Here is a 19,192-nt window from a genome sequence, read left to right as displayed (position 1 = left end):
TAATACATGGAATGTGCCTCAATTCGTAGGTACATTTTGCAAGAACATGCGAAATAGGTGGAATTTTGTAGGTATTCATCATAATTTAATGCGAAATGCGTAAACTTATACGGCTTACTTCATAATTACATGGAATGTGCATCAATTCGTAGGTACTTGTTGCAAGTACATGCGAAATAGATCAAAATTTCGTAGGTATTCAATATTCATCATAATTAGGTGCAAAATGCGCAAATTTCTATTGTTTACTTCATAATTACCTGAAGTGCGCAATAATTCGCTGGTACCCTTTGCAAGTACATGCGAAATAGATCAAAATTTCGTACGTATTCATCATAATGAGATGCGAAATGCATAAATTTCTACGGTTAACTTCATAGCTACATGGAATGTGCATCAATTCGTAGATTGTTGCAAGTACATGCGAAATAGATCAAAATTTCGTAGGTATTCATCATAATTAGATGCAAAATGCATAAAATTATACAGTTTTCTTCTTAAGTACATGGAATACGCATCAATTCGCAGATACCCTTTGCAAGTACATGCGAAATAGATCAACATTTCGTAGGTATCGTCATAATTAGATGCGAAATGCGTAAATTTCTACGGTTTACTTCATAATTACATGGAATGTGCCTCAATTCGTAGGTACACTTTGCAAGTACATGCGAAATAGGTGGAATTTTGTAGGTATTCATCATAATTAAATGCGAAATGCGTAAACTTATACGGTTTACTTCATAATTACATGGAATGTGCATCAATTCGTAGGTACACTTTGCAATTACATGCAAAATACACGGAATTACTTAGGTATCCATCATAATTTGATGCAAAATGCGCAAATTTCTGAAGTTTTCTTCATAATTACATGGAAGTTTCATGGTATAGTATCCCCTCTTGTATTTATCGTTATTTACGCTGGTACGACATTATTGAACCAGCGCTGCTGTATCACTTTTAATGGTAAAGCACTACTGTACCGTATTCCGTGAACGGTTGCATGTTTTCAAAAATTTTTTGTCAAAGACAAAAATTGACAAACGTTACGGTTCGGGTATATGTGTTTCTGCGATTCCAGTTTTCATCATTTGGTCACTGCAGTGGACAGACAGAAGCTCGAATTTTTGCGGATAAGGTAAAGTAGTGTTCTTTCTGTGTTAAAGTGGTGCGAGCGAGGAGTGTGGACGCTGTCGGATGTGCGTTCGTATTTGTGGTTAGAACGTGCAATCCGGGCTCCTGCTCGAAGATCGTGCAAGTCTTGTTGCAGTGACTAGTCCCTCTCTCCGCCATTTGATCAATCAGGTTTGTTGGCAGAACTAGGGATTAATCTACAATGTTCTTCAGGAATGGATGGAATTTTAGATGATCTAGGCAAAATGAACTTGTTTTTCGAGAAAGGTGGTTTTGGTTGGTTGGGCAGCTGAACGAAGTTTGGAACGAAGCCGCCGCAGCCCGATGAGCGGCAGCGGCAGGCCGAACTGGAGAAGAAGGCGAAAAAGTGGCAGCTGCTGCAGCGAAGCGCTACGCGGAGAAGCGCAAGTTCGGTTTCGTCGACGCGCAGAAGGAGGACATGCCGCCGGAGCACCTGCGCAGGATCATCCGCGACCACGGCGACATGACGCACAAGAAGTTCAAGAACGACAAGCGCGTCTACTTGGGCGCCTTGAAGTACATTCCGCACGCAGTGCTGAAGCTGCTGGAGAACATGCCCATGCCGTGGGAGCAGGTGCGCGAAGTCAAGGTCCTCTATCACATGACAGGTGTGGAAAAAATACCAATTTTTATGATTTTGCGTCTTAAATCTGCAGCATTTTATCATTGTACTCATTCATTTGATGGTTTTGACTCTTCGAGTATTTTCAGTGTATTCGAATTACATTTTGAAATGTTGTTTTCCGATTAAATAACGACTGCAGCATAAAAATCAGTGCACATGTTCGATTTAGCAGAACGGTTTTATCGTTTATTGGTCAGTGTGGTTCTTCTTTTTGGAATTGTTTCTGGATAAAGTGAATGAAAAGAGCAATAAGGGATGTGCCACTGCATTGCAGGAGCGATCACGTTGGTGAAGGAGATCCCGTGGGTGGTGGAGCCGGTGTACGTGGCGCAGTGGGGCACGATGTGGATCATGATGCGGCGGCGGACGAGGACTGGACGAGTTCAACGACATCAACACGATCATCATCCGGCAGCCGGTGCGCACCGCTGTGACCCCCTCATCAATCCCGGCACCAGCAGCAAGACGCGCGACGCGGCGCGCTCCTCGGAGGTGGCGCTGGACGACCTGGAGGAGTTCGAGCTGCCGGAGATGGTGCAGCCGCTGCTGCAGGAGGCCCCGCTCTACACCGACAACACGGCCAACGGCATCGGCCTGCTCTGGGCGCCGCGGCCCTTCAACATGCGCTCGGCCATGACGCGCCGCGCTCGACGTCCCGCTGGTCAAGAACTGCTACCGCGAACACTGTCCTACCGGCAAGGAAATTTATAATGAACTTTGCGATTGAAATGAATTTTTTATCGTTTTTGTTGTAAATGTTTAGTATATAACGTAAGAATTGACAGTTGATTGTGAATTTTTAACTGAGATCTTATTACGCGTTTCGGTTTGCATCCGTTACGATTTGAAATGGTTCGAACATTTAAACTGCAGTTTATTTAATTTAAATTAAATCGCAGATAAAATTAGATAAAACGAATGTAAGAATAAGTGAAAAAAGGATAAGTAAAAAAATTATTTAAATTGGTAATTCATTTTTGATTATTTTAATGTTAGGAATGCCGGTGAAGGTGCGCGTGTCGTACCAGAAACTGCTGAAGACCTACGTCCTCAATGCCCTGAAGCACCGGCCCACGAAGCCGCAGAAGAAGCGCTACCTGTTCCGCTCCTTCAAATCCACCAAGTTCTTCCAGTCCACCTCGCTGGACTGGGTGGAAGCCGGTCTCCAGGTGTGCCGCCAGGGCTACAACATGCTGAACCTGCTGATCCACCGCAAGAACCTCAACTACCTCCACCTCGACTACAACTTCAACCTCAAGCCCGTCAAGACGCTGACCACCAAGGAGCGCAAAAAGTCCCGCTTCGGCAACGCCTTCCATCTGTGCCGCGAGATCCTCCGCTTGACGAAGCTGGTGGTGGACGCGCACGTGCAGTACCGGCTGAACAACGTGGACGCCTTCCAGTTGGCGGACGGATTGCAGTATATCTTCTCGCACATCGGCCAGTTGACGGGGATGTACCGGTACAAATACAAACTGATGCGGCAGATCCGCATGTGCAAGGACTTCAAGCATCTGGTGTACTACCGCTTCAACACCGGCCCGGTGGGAAAGGGTCCGGGATGCGGATTCTGGGCGCCGGCCTGGCGGGTGTGGTTGTTCTTCCTGCGGGGGGTCACCCCGTTGTTGGAGCGCTGGCTGGGGAATTTGTTATCGCGACAGTTTGAGGGCCGGCACTCGAAGGGCGTGGCCAAGACGGTGACGAAGCAGCGCGTGGAGAGCCACTTCGATCTGGAGCTGCGGGCGTCCGTCATGCACGATATCCTGGACATGATGCCGGAGGGGATCCGCCAGAACAAGGCCCGCACAATTCTCCAGCATCTGAGCGAGGCGTGGCGCTGCTGGAAGGCCAACATTCCCTGGAAGGTGCCCGGACTGCCGACGCCGGTGGAGAACATAATTCTGCGCTACGTCAAGCTGAAGGCGGACTGGTGGACGAACACGGCGCACTACAACCGCGAGCGGATCCGCCGAGGGGGGCGGGGTGGACAAGACGGTGTGCACTGTGCAAGAAGAATCTGGGCCGGATGACGCGGCTGTATCTGAAGGCGGAACAGGAGCGCCAGCATAACTATCTGAAGGACGGGCCGTGTGTCAGCGCGGAGGAGGCCGTGGCCATCTACACGACAACCGTGCACTGGTTGGAAAGCCGACGGTGAGGAAATAATCCGCAGTTACTTGATCACGTCCTACTCTCGTCGTTATGCAAGCTTTGAAGGAATTAAAATTATAAGATTTACGAGTTAAAAGACAGTAAAATTCTCAAATTAAATACAAATTTTATTCGGCTATAAATACAGACTACAGTTAATAGATCTAACGTAAAGAAAATCCGTAAAATAAACCGTAAATCAAATAAGCCATTGAAGAAAATAGAAACTGATGAATTTAGTCTGCTTTTTTGAATGTAGATTTTCGCCGATTCCGTTTCCGCCGCTGTCGTACAAGCACGATACGAAGCTGCTGATCCTGGCGCTGGAACGGCTGAAGGAAGCGTACAGTGTCAAGTCGCGGCTGAACCAGAGTCAGCGCGAGGAACTGGGCTTGATTGAGCAGGCCTACGACAATCCGCACGAAGCGCTGTCCCGCATCAAACGCCACCTGCTGACGCAGCGCGCCTTCAAGGAGGTCGGCATCGAGTTCATGGATCTGTACAGCCATTTGGTGCCGGTGCACGATATCGAGCCGCTGAAGAAGATCACCGACGCCTATCTCGATCAGTATCTTTGGTAAGCGTCCTTATTATCAATTTATTTGAATAAGCAGCTGTATATTAACGAGAACACCATAATTATAATAAAAGAAGTTAATACGGAAATTTGGATTACAGAAAGCTGAGATATACGTAGAATAATAAAACAGAATTCCTCAATTAATCCAGGAATGTATTTTCGTAATAAAAATATGAGAAAAAAATTAGCGTCGATTAATAAAAGAAAATCGGGCAGGTATGAAGCGGACAAGCGCGGGCTGTTCCCGCCGTGGATCAAGCCGTCGGACGCGGAGCCGCCGCCTTTGTTGGTGTACAAGTGGTGCCAGGGCATCAACAACCTGCAGGACATCTGGGACAGCACGGACGGGCAGTGCGTGGTGATGATGCAGTCGCAGTTCGAGAAGATGTACGAGAAGATGGACCTGACGATGCTCAACCGGCTGCTGCGCCTCATCGTCGACCACAACATCGCCGACTACATGACGGCCAAGAACAACGTCCTCATCAACTACAAGCCACAAGGACATGACGCACATCAACGGCTACGGCATCATCCGCGGCCTGCAGTTCTCCAGCTTCGTCACGCAGTACTACGGGCTGGTGCTGGACCTCCTCGTGCTAGGGTTGCACCGCGCCAGCGAGATCGCCGGTCCGCCGCAGATGCCCAACGATTTCCTCACCTTCCAGGTTAGCTGCACATTTAAGCTGTAGAAAATCTGCGTTCAACTGGCAGTTTTCTGACGCGTACAAAGTGAAAGGGCATACATTGAATTAGCAGTGAGTGCAATTTTATTGTTAGTAAGGGAGCAAACTGGTTATATTACTACCGTATTAAATTATTTTCGTATAGGATGTGGCCACGGAGACTTCCCACCCGATCCGCCTGTACTGCCGCTACATCGACAAGATCTTCGTGTTATTCCGCTTCTCGGCCGACGAAGCGCGCGACCTGATCCAGCGCTATTTAACGGAGCACCCCGACCCCAACAACGAGAACATCGTGGGCTACAACAACAAGAAGTGCTGGCCGCGCGACTCGCGCATGCGCCTCATGAAGCACGACGTCAACCTGGGCCGCGCCGTCTTCTGAGACATCAAGAATCGGCTGCCGCGCTCCACCACGGTGCCACCACCATCAACTGGGACGAGAGCTTCGTCTCCGTCTATTCCAAGGAAGGACGGCGTGTGGAATCTGTAGAACGAGGTGAGGAAGGAGCGGACGGCACAATGCTTCCTGCGCGTGGATGATAACTCCATGCAGAAGTTCCACAACCGGGTCAGGCAGATCTTGATGGCCTCGGGTTCGACCACCTTCACCAAGATTGTCAACAAGTGGAACACGGCGCTCATCGGATTGATAACGTAAGTTCAATAAAGAAGATTTTTTAGCAATTCCACCGGTATTGCGGAAACTCTTTGATGCGAATTGCATAAATTTATAAAGTTTTCTTCATAATTACATGAAATGCGCATCAATTCGCAGGTACCCTTTGCAAGTACATGCGAAATGGGTGAACTTTCGCAGGTATTAATCATAATTAAATGCAAAATGCACAAATTTCTATTGTTTTCTTCATAATTACATGAAATGTGCATCAATTCGCAGCTACCCTTTGCATGTACTTGCGAAATAGGTGAAAATTTCATAGGTATTCATCATAATTAGATGCAAAATGCATAAATTTGTATTTCTTCATAATTACATGAAATGCGCATCAATTCCCAGGTACCCTTTCCAAGTACGTGCGAAATAGGTGAAACTTTCATAGGTATTCATCATAATTAGATGCAAAACGCATAAATTTCTATTGTTTTCTTCACAATTACATGAAATGCGCATTCATTCGCAGGTACCCTTTGCAAGTACATGCGAAATAGGTGACACTTTCGTAGGTTGTCTTTGCACATACATGCGAGGTGGAAGAATTTTCCTACGTATTCTTCGTAATTAGATACGAAATGCGTAATACCACGGTTCTCTTCATAAGCGCACGCAAGATGCATGAATTTTGTTGGTTCTCTTTGTAAATACATACGAAATGAAAGAGGTTTTGTAATAAATAACGAGTGTGATCCATAAGAAAGATTGATAACAATCAGCAAGATAATGAACGGAAAATCTGTGAAATCCATAACTAGAATCATGGGAAGAGTAACTGGCGAAAAAATAAGAAGGGATTGCAAAAATCAATAAATTTACTGTAGCGGCTCGATCAAGTGGCACCACAGAGTTTGTGTATGGGAAAGCAGCACACACGCAGCGTGTGCATGCCCATGCGTACACATGCACGATCAGTGCACACATTGCAGGTGCTGATTTCCCGTACCCAAACTCTGTGGTGCCACTTGATCGAGCCTCTACAGTAATAGGGCCAATGTCAAAACGACGGCGGAATTTCTTGCCGGCGGAAATTTTGTGAGGTCAAAACGACGGCGGAATTTCTCGTGGTCAAAATGCCGGCGGAATTTTTGTAACTTTAATTTCATTTACTGTGCATATTTAAAACAATTTGGAAGAAAAATGAATCTTACACAGATTCGGGCGCTCCGTTATTAATATAAGCCTCTTTATCGGGTCGCATGTATGTATGTACTGTCTGTATGTGCGTTGTTGCATTGGCGGTTTGCACAGAACGCGCGGATGAGTTCAAGAGAATACCTGAGCCGCGCAAAGAGACAAACAAGGTGCTTGACAATGGCACTGCGGCGATGGCACTGAAGTGTGATCTAGTGTGATCCCTTTGGAGGCTTTCCTGGGAAGACTCACAACTTCTCTGAATGTAGACTAAACGAAGAATCTTACGCGCAGAGAAACACAGAAACCGCGTTAATCGACTCATTTTTGCGGCAGAAGCGGCTGCATCACAAATTATTTGAGCACGTACGTATGCTCTTTTGTCATTGTGTTTCTTGTTTGTTTGTGTTTTTTTAATTGCTCAACTTTTTTGAGTTGTAAATCTCGTTTGCTGTTGTTGACTGTTTATCTGCCGAACCATAAGCTAGAACGATAACCATCTTTTGGAACTAGCAAAAGTAGAACTTTGTTTCCCAAGAATACATAGATACATAATACATAGAATGTCAAGCTTGTACTTACTAGTTTACCAATAAGTTGGTTTTTTATCAATTCGTGGTTTCCGTAAAAAAAAGCATGTTCAGGAAATTCCGCCGGCATTTTGACCATGGGAATTTCCGCCGTCGTTTTGACCACACAAAATTTCCGCCGGCAAGAAATTCCGCCGTCGTTTTGACCTTACAAAATTTCCGCCGGCAGAAAATTCCGCCGTCGTTTTGACATTGGCCTGAATTGAGATTTAAACAGGTTGGTGAAAGTCGACACGGGGCATTCTGAAAATTTACAGTTCTTCTAATAACTATAATTGATCAATCCATAAGAAACTTGGAACAATGAAACTGGTTAATTAACTAAATAAATTATGTAATACTGGGTACTGGTTTCTCTGAAATATTCCGAGAAATAAGTAAAATATTGCTATTTATTAATATAGATTCTTAATTTAATATTCTTTAATTTTTATTGCTGTCCAACAGATATTATCGCGAGGGGTGGTGAACACGCAGGAGCTGTTGGATTTGCTGGTGAAGTGCGAGAACAAGATCCGGACGCGCATCGAGATCGGGCTGAACTCGAAGATGCCCTCGCGCTTCCCGCCCGTGGTGTTCTACACGCCGAAGAAGATCGGTGTCCTGGGCATGCTGTCGATGGGGCACGTGCTGATCCCGCAGTCTGACCTGCGCTGATCCAAGCAGAGGGACACGGGCATCACGCACTTCCGCTTGGGCATGTCGCACGACGAGGACCAGCTCATCCCCAATCTCGACCGCTACATCCAGCCCTGGGAGTCCGAGTTCATCGACTCGCAGCGCGTCTGGGCCGAGTACGCGCTCAAGCGCCAGGAGGGCAACGCGCAGAACCGCCGCCTGACGCTGGAGGATCTGGAGGACAGCTGGGACCGCGGGATCCCAAGGATCAACACGCGCTTCCAGAAGGATCGTCACACGCTGGCCTACGATAAGGTACGGTTGAATATGCGGCATTTGTCTGCCGTTCTTGTTAATGATTTGAAGTGGAGTTTGGTCTTCAGTGGAATGAAGTCAGATTTTAAAATTAAAAGGTTTCGCATTTTACTGTTTTTCCAAGAATTTTGCCCTTTCAGGCTTCGCAATGGTTAAAGTTAGTGACTTCGATAATTTTTCAATTATGTTTTTGCGTGATTTTCGCGATTAAAATTGGTTTGATCGGGATTTAATGATATTCAGTGAAGGAATTAATCTCCTTTTTCCATTGGAAGTTTTATTTTCCAATTACCTTTCGGTAAACCGTCATCAATCATGTAATCACAGTTTTCTGGTTAAAATCGATTTAATTAGAATTTATTATTGTTCTTTATTGAATTTGTGCGTTTAACGAATTTAACTTTTGCATTTCTTCTTGGAATAATTCTAAAAAAATTAATTTTATTCGTTTAATCAGGGCTGGCGCGTCTGCACGGAGTTCAAGCAGTACCAGATCCTGAAGCAGAACCCCATCTGGTGGACGACGGGACGCTGTGGAATCTGACCAACTACCGGACGGACGTGATCCAGGCGTTGGGCGGCGTGGAGGGCATCCTGGAGCACACCTTGTTTAAAGGCACGTACTTCCCCACGTGGGAGGGCCTGTTCTGGGAGAAGGCCAGCGGGTTCGAGGAGTCGATGAAGTACAAGAAGCTGACGAACGCGCAGCGCTCGGGCCTCAACCAGATCCCCAACCGGCGCTTCACGCTCTGGTGGTCGCCCACCATCAACCGCGCCAACGTCTACGTCGGCTTCCAGGTGCAGCTGGACCTCACCGGCATCTTCATGCACGGCAAGATCCCCACATTGAAGATCTCCCTCATCCAGATCTTCCGCGCCCATCTCTGGCAGAAGATCCGATCCGCGAGTCCATCGTCATGGATTTGTGTCAGGTACTGTTTGCATTGTATTTTTTGTGTATTTTGTTATTTTTTCGATCTGTTTTTTCTTATGTATACTTGTATGTACTTTTTAACTATGTATTCTAGAAAAAGTCAACATTTAGATGGGTTGTTGCAGGTGTTTGATCAGGAGCTGGACGCCCTGGAAAAATGAAGACGGTGCAGAAGGAGACGATCCATCCGCGCAAGAGCTACAAGGTGACTAGCTCCTGCGCCGACATCCTGCTCTTGGCCGCCTACAAGTGGAACGTCTCGCGACCGAGTCTGCTGGCCGACGTGAAGGACATGATGGACAGCACCACCACGCAGAAATACTGGATCGATGTGCAGCTGCGCTGGGGCGACTTCGACTCGCACGACGTGGAACGCTACGCGGTAAATTGCATCCAACATCGCTCTTACTCTATCAGTTTTTCTGTGATATATTTTGATAGACTTTGTACATTTTTTGGGGTTTTGTTTGCTATATTTTGTCCCCGTTTAATATTTTAGAAGCATATATTTTCATAATAGGCAGCATTTTAATTTTGTAAATATTTTTATTGATTAATTGATGTTTTAAATTATATTTCTGTATATTTTCCCGCATAACTGAGCCAGTGTTTTCTTATGTAGCGCTCCAAATTCCTGGACTACACGACGAACCACATGTCCATCTACCTGTGAGAGTCCACTTGGGATATGCCCAGAGTGGCTCGATAAAAGAAGGGAAGAACGCGAAATAAATGTCGAACGTTTATTGAGTAAATCGCAGAAAAACCAACACGTGCTCACTGGCTCGTCACAACATGAATGAGACAGACAACCCTGCAATCGGTGTAACCGATGCGGAAAAATGCAAGTGCTCTTTGGACTGGGCGGTCCATATGACGTAACGCGGAATGTGGGTGGCTGCCAGGCCAGAGGGCCCTCTAAGCGGAAAATGGCGAAACTGCGCACGCTGAGCGGTGAGCCATGCGACGCTCACATGCCTCTGGAGGGGAGGCCGGAGCTCCTGCGAGGCACCGAAGGCCTACGCTACCCGTCAGAACCATATTTGGGGTTCCGGGTGCAAGTGGCTCTTCCCACGGAATCATATTTGGGATTCCGGATTACTTGCCTGGTGGGATCCGCTTGCGTTGACCTCCGTAGTGTTGGCTTTCCTTTCTCTTCTCCTCTTCTGTTCTGTGCGGATCTGCTGTCAATTAAACTAAAAATTCTGTTATACAAAGGAAATAAAAAAAAACATAAAAATCACCCATTTCTTTGGCAAGTTTAGTGAGCAAAAGTAAGTAGAAAAATGTCATGAGATCTGTTAAATCTATGAGAATCATTAATGAGCAAAGTGCTAATGAGCAACAAAAGTAAACTTGAGACTAGGATCTCCTTGGACTTGAATATCCACGGGGCTTATCCAGATCCTTCTCCATCACCATTTCACTGCACCGCGTTACAACGCTCTTTTTGCTTACGCGTGCGGTCCAAAACAATCACCGTCCGGTATTTCCGGCTCACCATCTGTCACCAAACCAAATTTTCTCATCACAATTCAGCACGCTCACAGTGCGGTGGTGTCTGTATGGGAATGGGAAGCACTGGTCCGTAATGGACGAGAGGGTTCTCTCCTTCCCTGGCGATGCTGATACAATTGACTAAGTGGTCAACTGAAGCATCGGCAGACGCGGTTTTAAAAGTCATAGCGTCCGCGGAATTAATGTAAGTTGCAGTAAACTCACATATTTTGGTGAATTACTACTTTCCCACGGTAAGTGTATGTAGTTCTCATGGTGTAAGAACTATTCCCAATGGATACATCAGAGTCTGAATTGCTATGTGATCTTATTTGGGACCACCTCAGCACTTTCGGCTACAGGACTGACGTATGGGGCTGCGCCGGTTATTTTGCCAGGCAGTATTCCCGTGTCCATGAACCGAGAACTTCCATTTTCTCACGGTACATTATGTACGTAGTTCTCACCGTTAACTATGCGCGTAGTTCTCACGGTATACAAAATAGTTCCCATAGTGTGTAGTTCCCATGTTAAGGCGTATACGCCGTTCTGACAGTAATCGCGCGTGCGGTTTCCATGCTGAGAACGCTGGTTCCCACCATTCACTTTATACGCACTATTTATGGCGCATCGGTTATGCGATTTCGATGTACAGTACATCAAGTATACTGTTCTCGCGGCATATCAGGGATGGTTCCCACGGTGGGAATTCTTTCTTTTCCACGTCCATAAACTCAACTGCTAATCTCATACTTTCGCACCGACCGCTTCTCTTCATCCTATAAGGGTTAATCCTTGTGTGATCGTATTTTGGATCGCAACAACACTGCCGAAAATGGACTGAAGTTCGGGGCTGCGCTGGTTATTTTGCCAGACAGGATCCCCTTGTCCATAATCGGGAGATTTCGCGGCCGGACTTCCACTCGAAAACCATTTCGTTGGCAGTTACGATCTCCAGCAGTAAAGTGAGTATGCTCAACGACCATATTTTGAGTCGTGTGAACATCGTCGGCTGACGAATAAACGTATGGGACTGAGGTGGGTATTTTGCCAGTCAGTATTCCCTGTTCACCAGCCGGGTTTCCGTAAACATTTAACAATGAATACTGGAGATTTGATATCCGCCTACTTCTCTCCGTTCTGACTGTTTCCCCTATGAATTACACCCTACAATTCTACAGTTTGATGGGGCTGCCCATCGAATGCCTGCGACTTCCCGATTCTCTGACCTGCGTTCTCCTTTGACAAAGACAATCGTATTTTGGATTGTACAATGTCCCTGACTAAAGGTCAACGTGTGGGCTGTTTGGATATTTGGCCAGACAGAAGTTCCCATCCTTTAATCAAGTTTCAATTGTCACTCTACAACATTCTCACGGTCGTCAACTGAGCTTTCTCACCATCCTTTAATCAAGTTTCAATCGTCACTCTACAACATTCTCACGGTCGTCAACTGAGCTTTCTCACCACTGCACCTGTTCGACATAAGATACTGCAAAAGTTATCCGATCTGGGGACCTAATTGCTCAGCGGTTCCGCGTGAATATTTGGTCACACAGATACACGCTTGTTTCCCACTCGGTAATCGTAACAGTTTACTTTCGCCTTCGAGTTCCGCCGGATTTCGAGCCAGACCCGCGGCTGTCTCCCTCGTTGTCGAAGTCATTTCCGGCGTGAAGGTCGAGCTCATACCTTTCTTCCGGTTTTTCTCGTCCAGTCACGTGATTCTGGGTTGCAGAGGGCTGACGAGATTCGTCCGTTCCCCCAGTGTCAGTCGTCACAGGTGCGGTCTTCATGACCTTCAGCTTTACCGTCTTGATGTCTTTCGACATATCAATCTCTCGACGGTGGCCGATTGTCCATTTCAAAAACTCGTCGACATGGTCGTACTCGTCATGGGCCAAGCCATATTGATAAGCGTCGGTGTGGTTTTTGATGGCCCGAAGGCAGTGAGCAACTTCCTGGGCTGCGAGCCAGTCATTCGGCGGCAGTCCGAGTTGGAATACAATCGGCCGCAGGTTCGTTGGGAGTGTCCGATTGCGATCGGCCGACCATAATGTCCAATGAGAAACGTGGTGTCCCAAACGTGCAGCCAATGCGTATTGCAGCGCTGCCTCACGTGTCCAGCCGTTCTGGATTTCCTCGCCCGTTACTGGTTTGTCCAGTAGACCGACCGCTGCTCTGGCGGCAACATAGGTCATGGCGCAGTGAGCTCCAGGGTGAACAAACTGATACACGTACTTCACCCTGTCTTTCGGGCAGATATTAATGGGAAGCTGTGATAACTGCATCCAGCTCGGCGCTACCATAGGGAGGTCCATTCCGCTTTCATCCAGCGCACAAGGGAGACCGCACCCGCGCTTTGCGCAGAAATGTTCGGCCTTGTAGTCGGTGAACGTCATGTTGGCATACTTTTTATAAGCAAAAAACTTTGCGTATCCGGTCACGTCCAACACTTGCTGCAGATTCAGTAGCAATTCTTCGATTTTTGGCGTGGCAGTGACGGAAAAGTTTAGCCGTCCACGGATGGTTTCAGCCAGCTGTCGTGGAGCTGCGATGCGAAAAGTCGGGGCACTCGCATCCCCGTCGGTTTCCGCTACATCATCATCGCTCATATCCATCATTTCTGGCCCGCGTACGGCCGTGGGAATTTCCACACTGATGTTGTGGGCTTCTGATTTCACACGCCGCGCGTTCTTTTGTGAACGCTCTGTATCCACAACAAGGCTACCGTCACGCTTTGCCGATCGTCCCGAGGAGCCAGAGGAACTTCCGTCCCGATTCTGCTGGCTACTATGAGCACTCTGCGCCAGTGCTTTACGCTCATCAGCAAACGCGCAGCCCAGCAAACATGGCGCGGTGTACAGGCCTGGTGCCAGTTGCTGCATCTGTCCGGTTCTCTGACGGCTAATATGTTGGCGCGCGTCTTCCGGGCTCCGATTACGACCGATCGGGTGGCGGGCATCTGTCGGGGCCAAGACATCGGAGTTCCGCGAATGAGACGGTTGTTGCCCACCTGGGCCCTGAGTGTAATAGTACATAGCACTCATTTTCAGTGGGCCGGTATATTCGTCCGAGGATCCGTAGTCTCGCGGCGGAGAAGGCGCTCTGGGTCGCGTGAACGGCTTCTTAAAGGGCTCAATCCCAGAAAGGCGTGCCACCGGCGCCAGCATGCTTGATGAAGATGGGCCACTGTTTCCACTCGCCATCGCCTGAAACTTCTGCAGTGTCTCGCGGCGTTTCTGTGGCGGTTCACACAATGCTCGTTCGATCTCTTCGATAGCTTTCATTCCGGCATGCTGAGCCGCAAGGTCGCGCGGCTTCATCTGCATGTTCCGATGGATCTTTTCGATGAATCATTGCAGTAGGACGCTATCCATGTCATCTTGTAGAAGGCTGGCCATCAGCGCTTCGTCCGGCGGCTTCAGAGTGGACAGTGCCGGGACTTGGAACTGCATGTGACTGGAGCCAGCCCGATTGCCAACAATCTGGTCATACGTGGCCGGCGAAAGTGGGAACTTTTCCCAACCTCCTTCTTTGCGGGCCGCACGTTCCATAGCCAAGTCGCACAATCGCGACTGCTGTGGCTTCATCAGTTTCTGGAACTCGTCGTTCTTGACCAGTTTCAAGTAGGCGTCGGGGTTCCCACGGACGGCTTCATAGTACATGGCGTCCCGTTTGCTGTCACGGTTGTTCTCCCGCGCGGTGAAGCATTTCATGCATGGGAACTTCTCACCGTAGCGGGCATTCCGGCTGTTATCTCGACAGGCGGCACAGTTCCGGTCGTGCAATCGTTCGGGGTTCATTTCACACTGCAAACATAATAAACATTTTTGCAACTTTGGTCATAGATATTTTGCTATAGACTTAATGTTATAGTTCCCATAGTATTTTGTCTGGCTGTTTTGTACGGTTGGCTACGGTAAGAATATTTTGTCTTCCGTGTTTCAATTTGGTAATGTTGTGACCAGAGTATTTTGCCTAGTCAGTCGTGGGAAAATCATCGGCCAACACGATAACGTGGAGTTTTGCCTTCCTTCTGCGGCGGCAACAGCTCTCCGTCATTTTCCATAAGCTTTAGCGTATGTTCAATGCGGATTTCCAAATCCCGGTAATCATCTGCGCCTGGGGAATCGGAGCAGAACATCTGGTAATGCCATACCAGGTACTGCAGTATTTCGCGCATAGTTGCACCATCTGGATGACCGATAGAGCGGATAGCCATTCTTGTAAAATGCATCCAGTCTTCGCCTGACGAAAATCGAGGACCTGCTTCTATGGTTTTCGGTGCAAGCTCGTAATAAGCTTCCGTATTTTCGTTATACCGTCGCACGATCCAGTGATTCTCGTATGCGCGGTTCAGATAGTCGCTGACAATCGCCTTATTCGGAGGTTTCGCTCGGGGTTGTGCTTGCCGCATCTCCTTAACAATGTTGGAAACCGTGGGATATGTTAGAACTTCTCTTGCTCTTTTTGCCGAACCATTTGAGTGACCAGATCATCGATTGTCTCCCTGGTCCACTGCCAGAACAGATGGTCGAAGTCGCTTTTCGTCGACTTTACCGCCGCGGGTCGAGATTTTCTCGGTGTTTCCTCGGGGCTGCTACTCTGTTCACTTCGTGACGATGTCGACCGGTCAGGGCCTGCCGAGGTGCTGGGCTCTTCTGCCGAACCAGACAATCGGGACTTATTTGGGTCCCGGTCTGTGTCCGTGTTACGCTTCGCACCAGTTTGTCTGGCGGGAGCGTTTTTCGTTTCAGTTACTCTGCTGGGACCGTGAATGTCTTCATTGTAGCTCTCGCGGTTGTGCATGCTCTTTGCCACTTCGGAAGGGATGAACTCGTTCATCGTATAACGAATGCTGAATCCACGGTTGACATTCGTTGTGCAATACAACTGCTCTTTCACAAGGCACTGAAGAATCTTCTGGGATCCTGTCTGTATGGTCTTCAGGTTCCCACGCCCATTCTCATATACTGCATTTCTGAAACGCGCTATCTGAAGCAACGTCGATCCACGGGGGTTGGCCGATTCTTGGATAGTTCTTTCCACTTGCAGTCTGGCGTCGTCTTGATTTTTACTGATGAGGTTCCCTTTTTGTTGGGAACTTCAGTTGCGGTTTGGGATTCCACCCTTCGTGGTACACAATGAAGTCTCCATGATTCAATCCGTGTTCAACGACACGACTAAACATGGCGAGTGATAGCTGATATTCTACGCTGCGTAAGTACGCCTTGAGTTCTTCTCTCAAGGGAACATTAAGCGGGACTTTTCCGTATTTGGCCTTCGTGATCTTTGACTTGACGCTTTTAATCATTGCGCTCATGTCGAAGATATCCAAGAGGGGGTCGGGATTTTCTTTCTTCGGTTTGATGTCTTCCCCGACCGGCAATTCTTCATCGACTACTCTGTCGAAACAGTCGTCTGCGGCCTGCGCACCCGAAAGATTTTGTCCGATCGCTTTGGTCGTCTTACTGACAGTTGGACGTTTCGCAACGCTTTCCGAGGAGGCAGTCGTCCTACTGGCGCTGGACTAGCTGTATTCCTTTGGGGTTTCGCGTTTTTCGTCATCGTCGTCAGGGGAAGACTCGAAGCGGTCCGCTCGCACAGACTTCGGTGTGGCAGCTTTGCTATCGTCTGCCTCCGGCTCCAAAGCTTCGGTCTGCATAGCGTCGATTTCTTCAGCTGGTTCGCAGTCTTCCTCGTTTGGCGGATACCAAGTGCTGGTTTTGACCCATGCTGATACACGTTTTGGCCGTTTTATCTTGTCAACCAAAATTCGGCCTTGCTGGTTGGCTTCGTAGCATTTTGCCAGCTTTTCGAGATCATGGGAACTGCTCGTACCGTGGTCAATTCTCAATGCAGGTGGAGTTTTTGTCTCGCTCGCCCGGTCGTTCACGGGCTGCTGGTCACAATTCGGCCGTGGTGAGATCCGCGACTTAGTGAAACATTCGGTCGACTGTTCGGTTCCCACGGTATCCACGGTTTTTCCCACGGTCGAAAGCGGTGAAGAATCTATGTCCATTGCACCTTCGTATACGCTCTGAGAACTACGTTCTTTCGGTGACGCCGGTGAGTAATAATCATTCGGCCGATCGGTTCTCACGGGACTGGGGCTCTGCACGGGGGTTCTGGTCGGCGGTTCAGTCGAATATTCGGTCGACTGTTCGCTTCTCATGGGGCTGGGGCTTTTTCCCACGTTCCCGGCCGCATCATCTTGAGGCTCTGGCGTAACAGTTTCGTACTGATGGTCCAGTAACGGGTGTGAGTCATTTACCAGTTCGTTTGCCACGTCTCTATTGTGGTCCGGCTGTTGAGTTTCGCTTGGAGTGATGGTCGCCGATTGCGGTACTGGGACCAATCCTGGCCTCGGCGATCGTGGGAATTCCGCCACGTACTCGCTCTGTCGCGGCGTCGGTGGCCGCGGGCTGAAGTTTGGCCGTGGGAACTGCGGTGGCATCCATACTGGAGCGGGCTGATTACCAATCAGTCCTTCTGTGCCCGGCGGCTGTGGCTCACCGCTGGTTCCTGGTGTTGGCCCTCGCGGGCTGGAATTCGGCCGCGGCGATCGTAATGGCGCTGGTGCCAGGGCCGACTGAATGGATATCGGTCTTTCTGTTCCAGGCGGTAACGGTTCACCGTTCTGTGTCCGCTCCGGCCCTGATGGGCTGAAGACTGGGCGCGGCGATCTTAACGGAGAGATTGCCGAGGCTGACCGGATACTAACTGGTCTTTCTGTGCCCGGCGGCAACGGTTCACCGCTGTTTCCTGGCTGATCGCCTTGATGAGCCTGGCCAGAGATATTCGGCTCTAGCTTGGGAAACGGCGGTGCCTGATGTGCCGCCATGATTTGCGGCTGCATCATTAGCTGATACAGTGGTGGTGCTTGTGGGAACATCTGGGGCGTCATCGCCGGCGGCGGGTAGTACGCAGCCATTTGTTGCGGAAAAGCCGTCCAATTTGGCAGGACGGACATCACACCCGACATGTTGCCCTGCTGAAACTGCTGATTAGGCACATAAAAACCGGGATGTCCTGGAAACATCATCTTTAAATTGTCAGTTAAATTCCTGGTAATTTTGGTATCACATTTAATAGAATTTTGGTAAATTATTAAGATTAAGTTTCCGTCTTTTTTATTTTGAATTTTTCCTTGGAATTTGGAAACTTTTTTGTAAATTTTGTCAGTTCAAACGTAATAATATCCCGTGTTTAGGTGATCCATACTTCGGTGTGGGCCGGGCAGAAGCGTCTGGGTCAGTTAGTCAAGTGGAAGACGGCCGAGGAAGTGGCGGCGCTGATCCGCTCGCTGCCGGTGGAGGAGCAGCCCGAGCAGATCATCGTGACGCGCACGGGCGTGCTGGACCCGTTGGAAGTGCATCTTCTGGACTTCCCCAACGTATGTCATCAAGGGCAGTGAACTGCAGCTGCCCTTTCAGTCGGTGCTGAAGGTGGAGCAGCTGGGCGACATGGTGCTGAGGGCCACCGAGCTGCAGATGGTCTTGTTCAACCTCTACGACGACTGGCTGAAGAACATCTCCTCCTACACCGCCTTTTCGCGTTTGGTCCTGATTTTACGCGCGCTGCATGTCAACACGGAGCGGACCAAGGTGGTGCTCAAGCCGGACAAGACCACCATCACCGAGCCGCACATCTGGCCCACGCTCACCGACGAACAATGGATCAAGGTCGTTGCATAAGCATTTTATAATATTATTGCTGATTATTTTCCGTATTTGTTTTTGTATATTTACTTTCTTATTATTTATCATGATATCCTGATGCATTAATGTATGTAAATCAATGTGAAATTTTGTGCAGGTGGAAGTGGCGTTGAACGACGTGATTGTGGCTGATTACGGGAAGAAGAACGGGAACGTGGCCTCGCTGACGCAGTCGGAGATCCGCGACATCATCCTCGGCATGGAGATCTCCGCCTCCTCGGCGCAGCGCCAGCAGATTGCCGAGATCGAGAAGCAGACGCGCGAGCAGTCCAATTTAACCGCTGTCGCAACGAAGACCACCACGAAGTCCGGCGACGCCATCGTGACGACGACGACGTCCAACTACGAGACGCAGTGGTTCTCCTCGCGCGCCGAGTGGCGCGTCCGCGCCATCGGTGCGGACGCGTTTTGTTTGCTTTTCACTTATTGAAACAGTTAACAAAAATAAATGAACTGAAAACTTAAAAACTACGAATTTCAACGCTTCCCGTGGTGAACAAATGG

General features: G+C 48.5%; 1 protein-coding gene and 1 pseudogene across 1 annotated transcript; both read left to right on the top strand.

Annotated features, from left to right (window-relative positions):
- Positions 1 to 1,498: 1,498 nt before the first annotated feature.
- On the top strand, positions 1,499 to 10,641 carry LOC129591763 (pre-mRNA-processing-splicing factor 8-like; annotated as a pseudogene).
- A 6,896-nt stretch (positions 10,642 to 17,537) lies between these two features.
- On the top strand, positions 17,538 to 19,118 carry LOC129591762 (pre-mRNA-processing-splicing factor 8-like). The gene is made up of 4 exons (XM_055487563.1): positions 17,538 to 17,591; positions 18,181 to 18,363; positions 18,416 to 18,652; positions 18,786 to 19,118. The coding sequence occupies exons 1-4, from the start codon at positions 17,538 to 17,540 to the stop codon at positions 19,116 to 19,118; spliced, it is 807 nt and encodes a 268-aa protein (XP_055343538.1).
- Positions 19,119 to 19,192: the final 74 nt, after the last annotated feature.

Source organism: Paramacrobiotus metropolitanus, unplaced genomic scaffold (assembly GCF_019649055.1).
Source record: "Paramacrobiotus metropolitanus isolate TYO unplaced genomic scaffold, Prichtersi_v1.0 Parri_scaffold0000048, whole genome shotgun sequence".
NCBI classification, from domain to species: Eukaryota; Metazoa; Tardigrada; class Eutardigrada; order Parachela; family Macrobiotidae; genus Paramacrobiotus; species Paramacrobiotus metropolitanus.
Note: the sequence above shows the minus strand (reverse complement) of the source record. Positions and strands in the feature narration are given on the sequence as shown.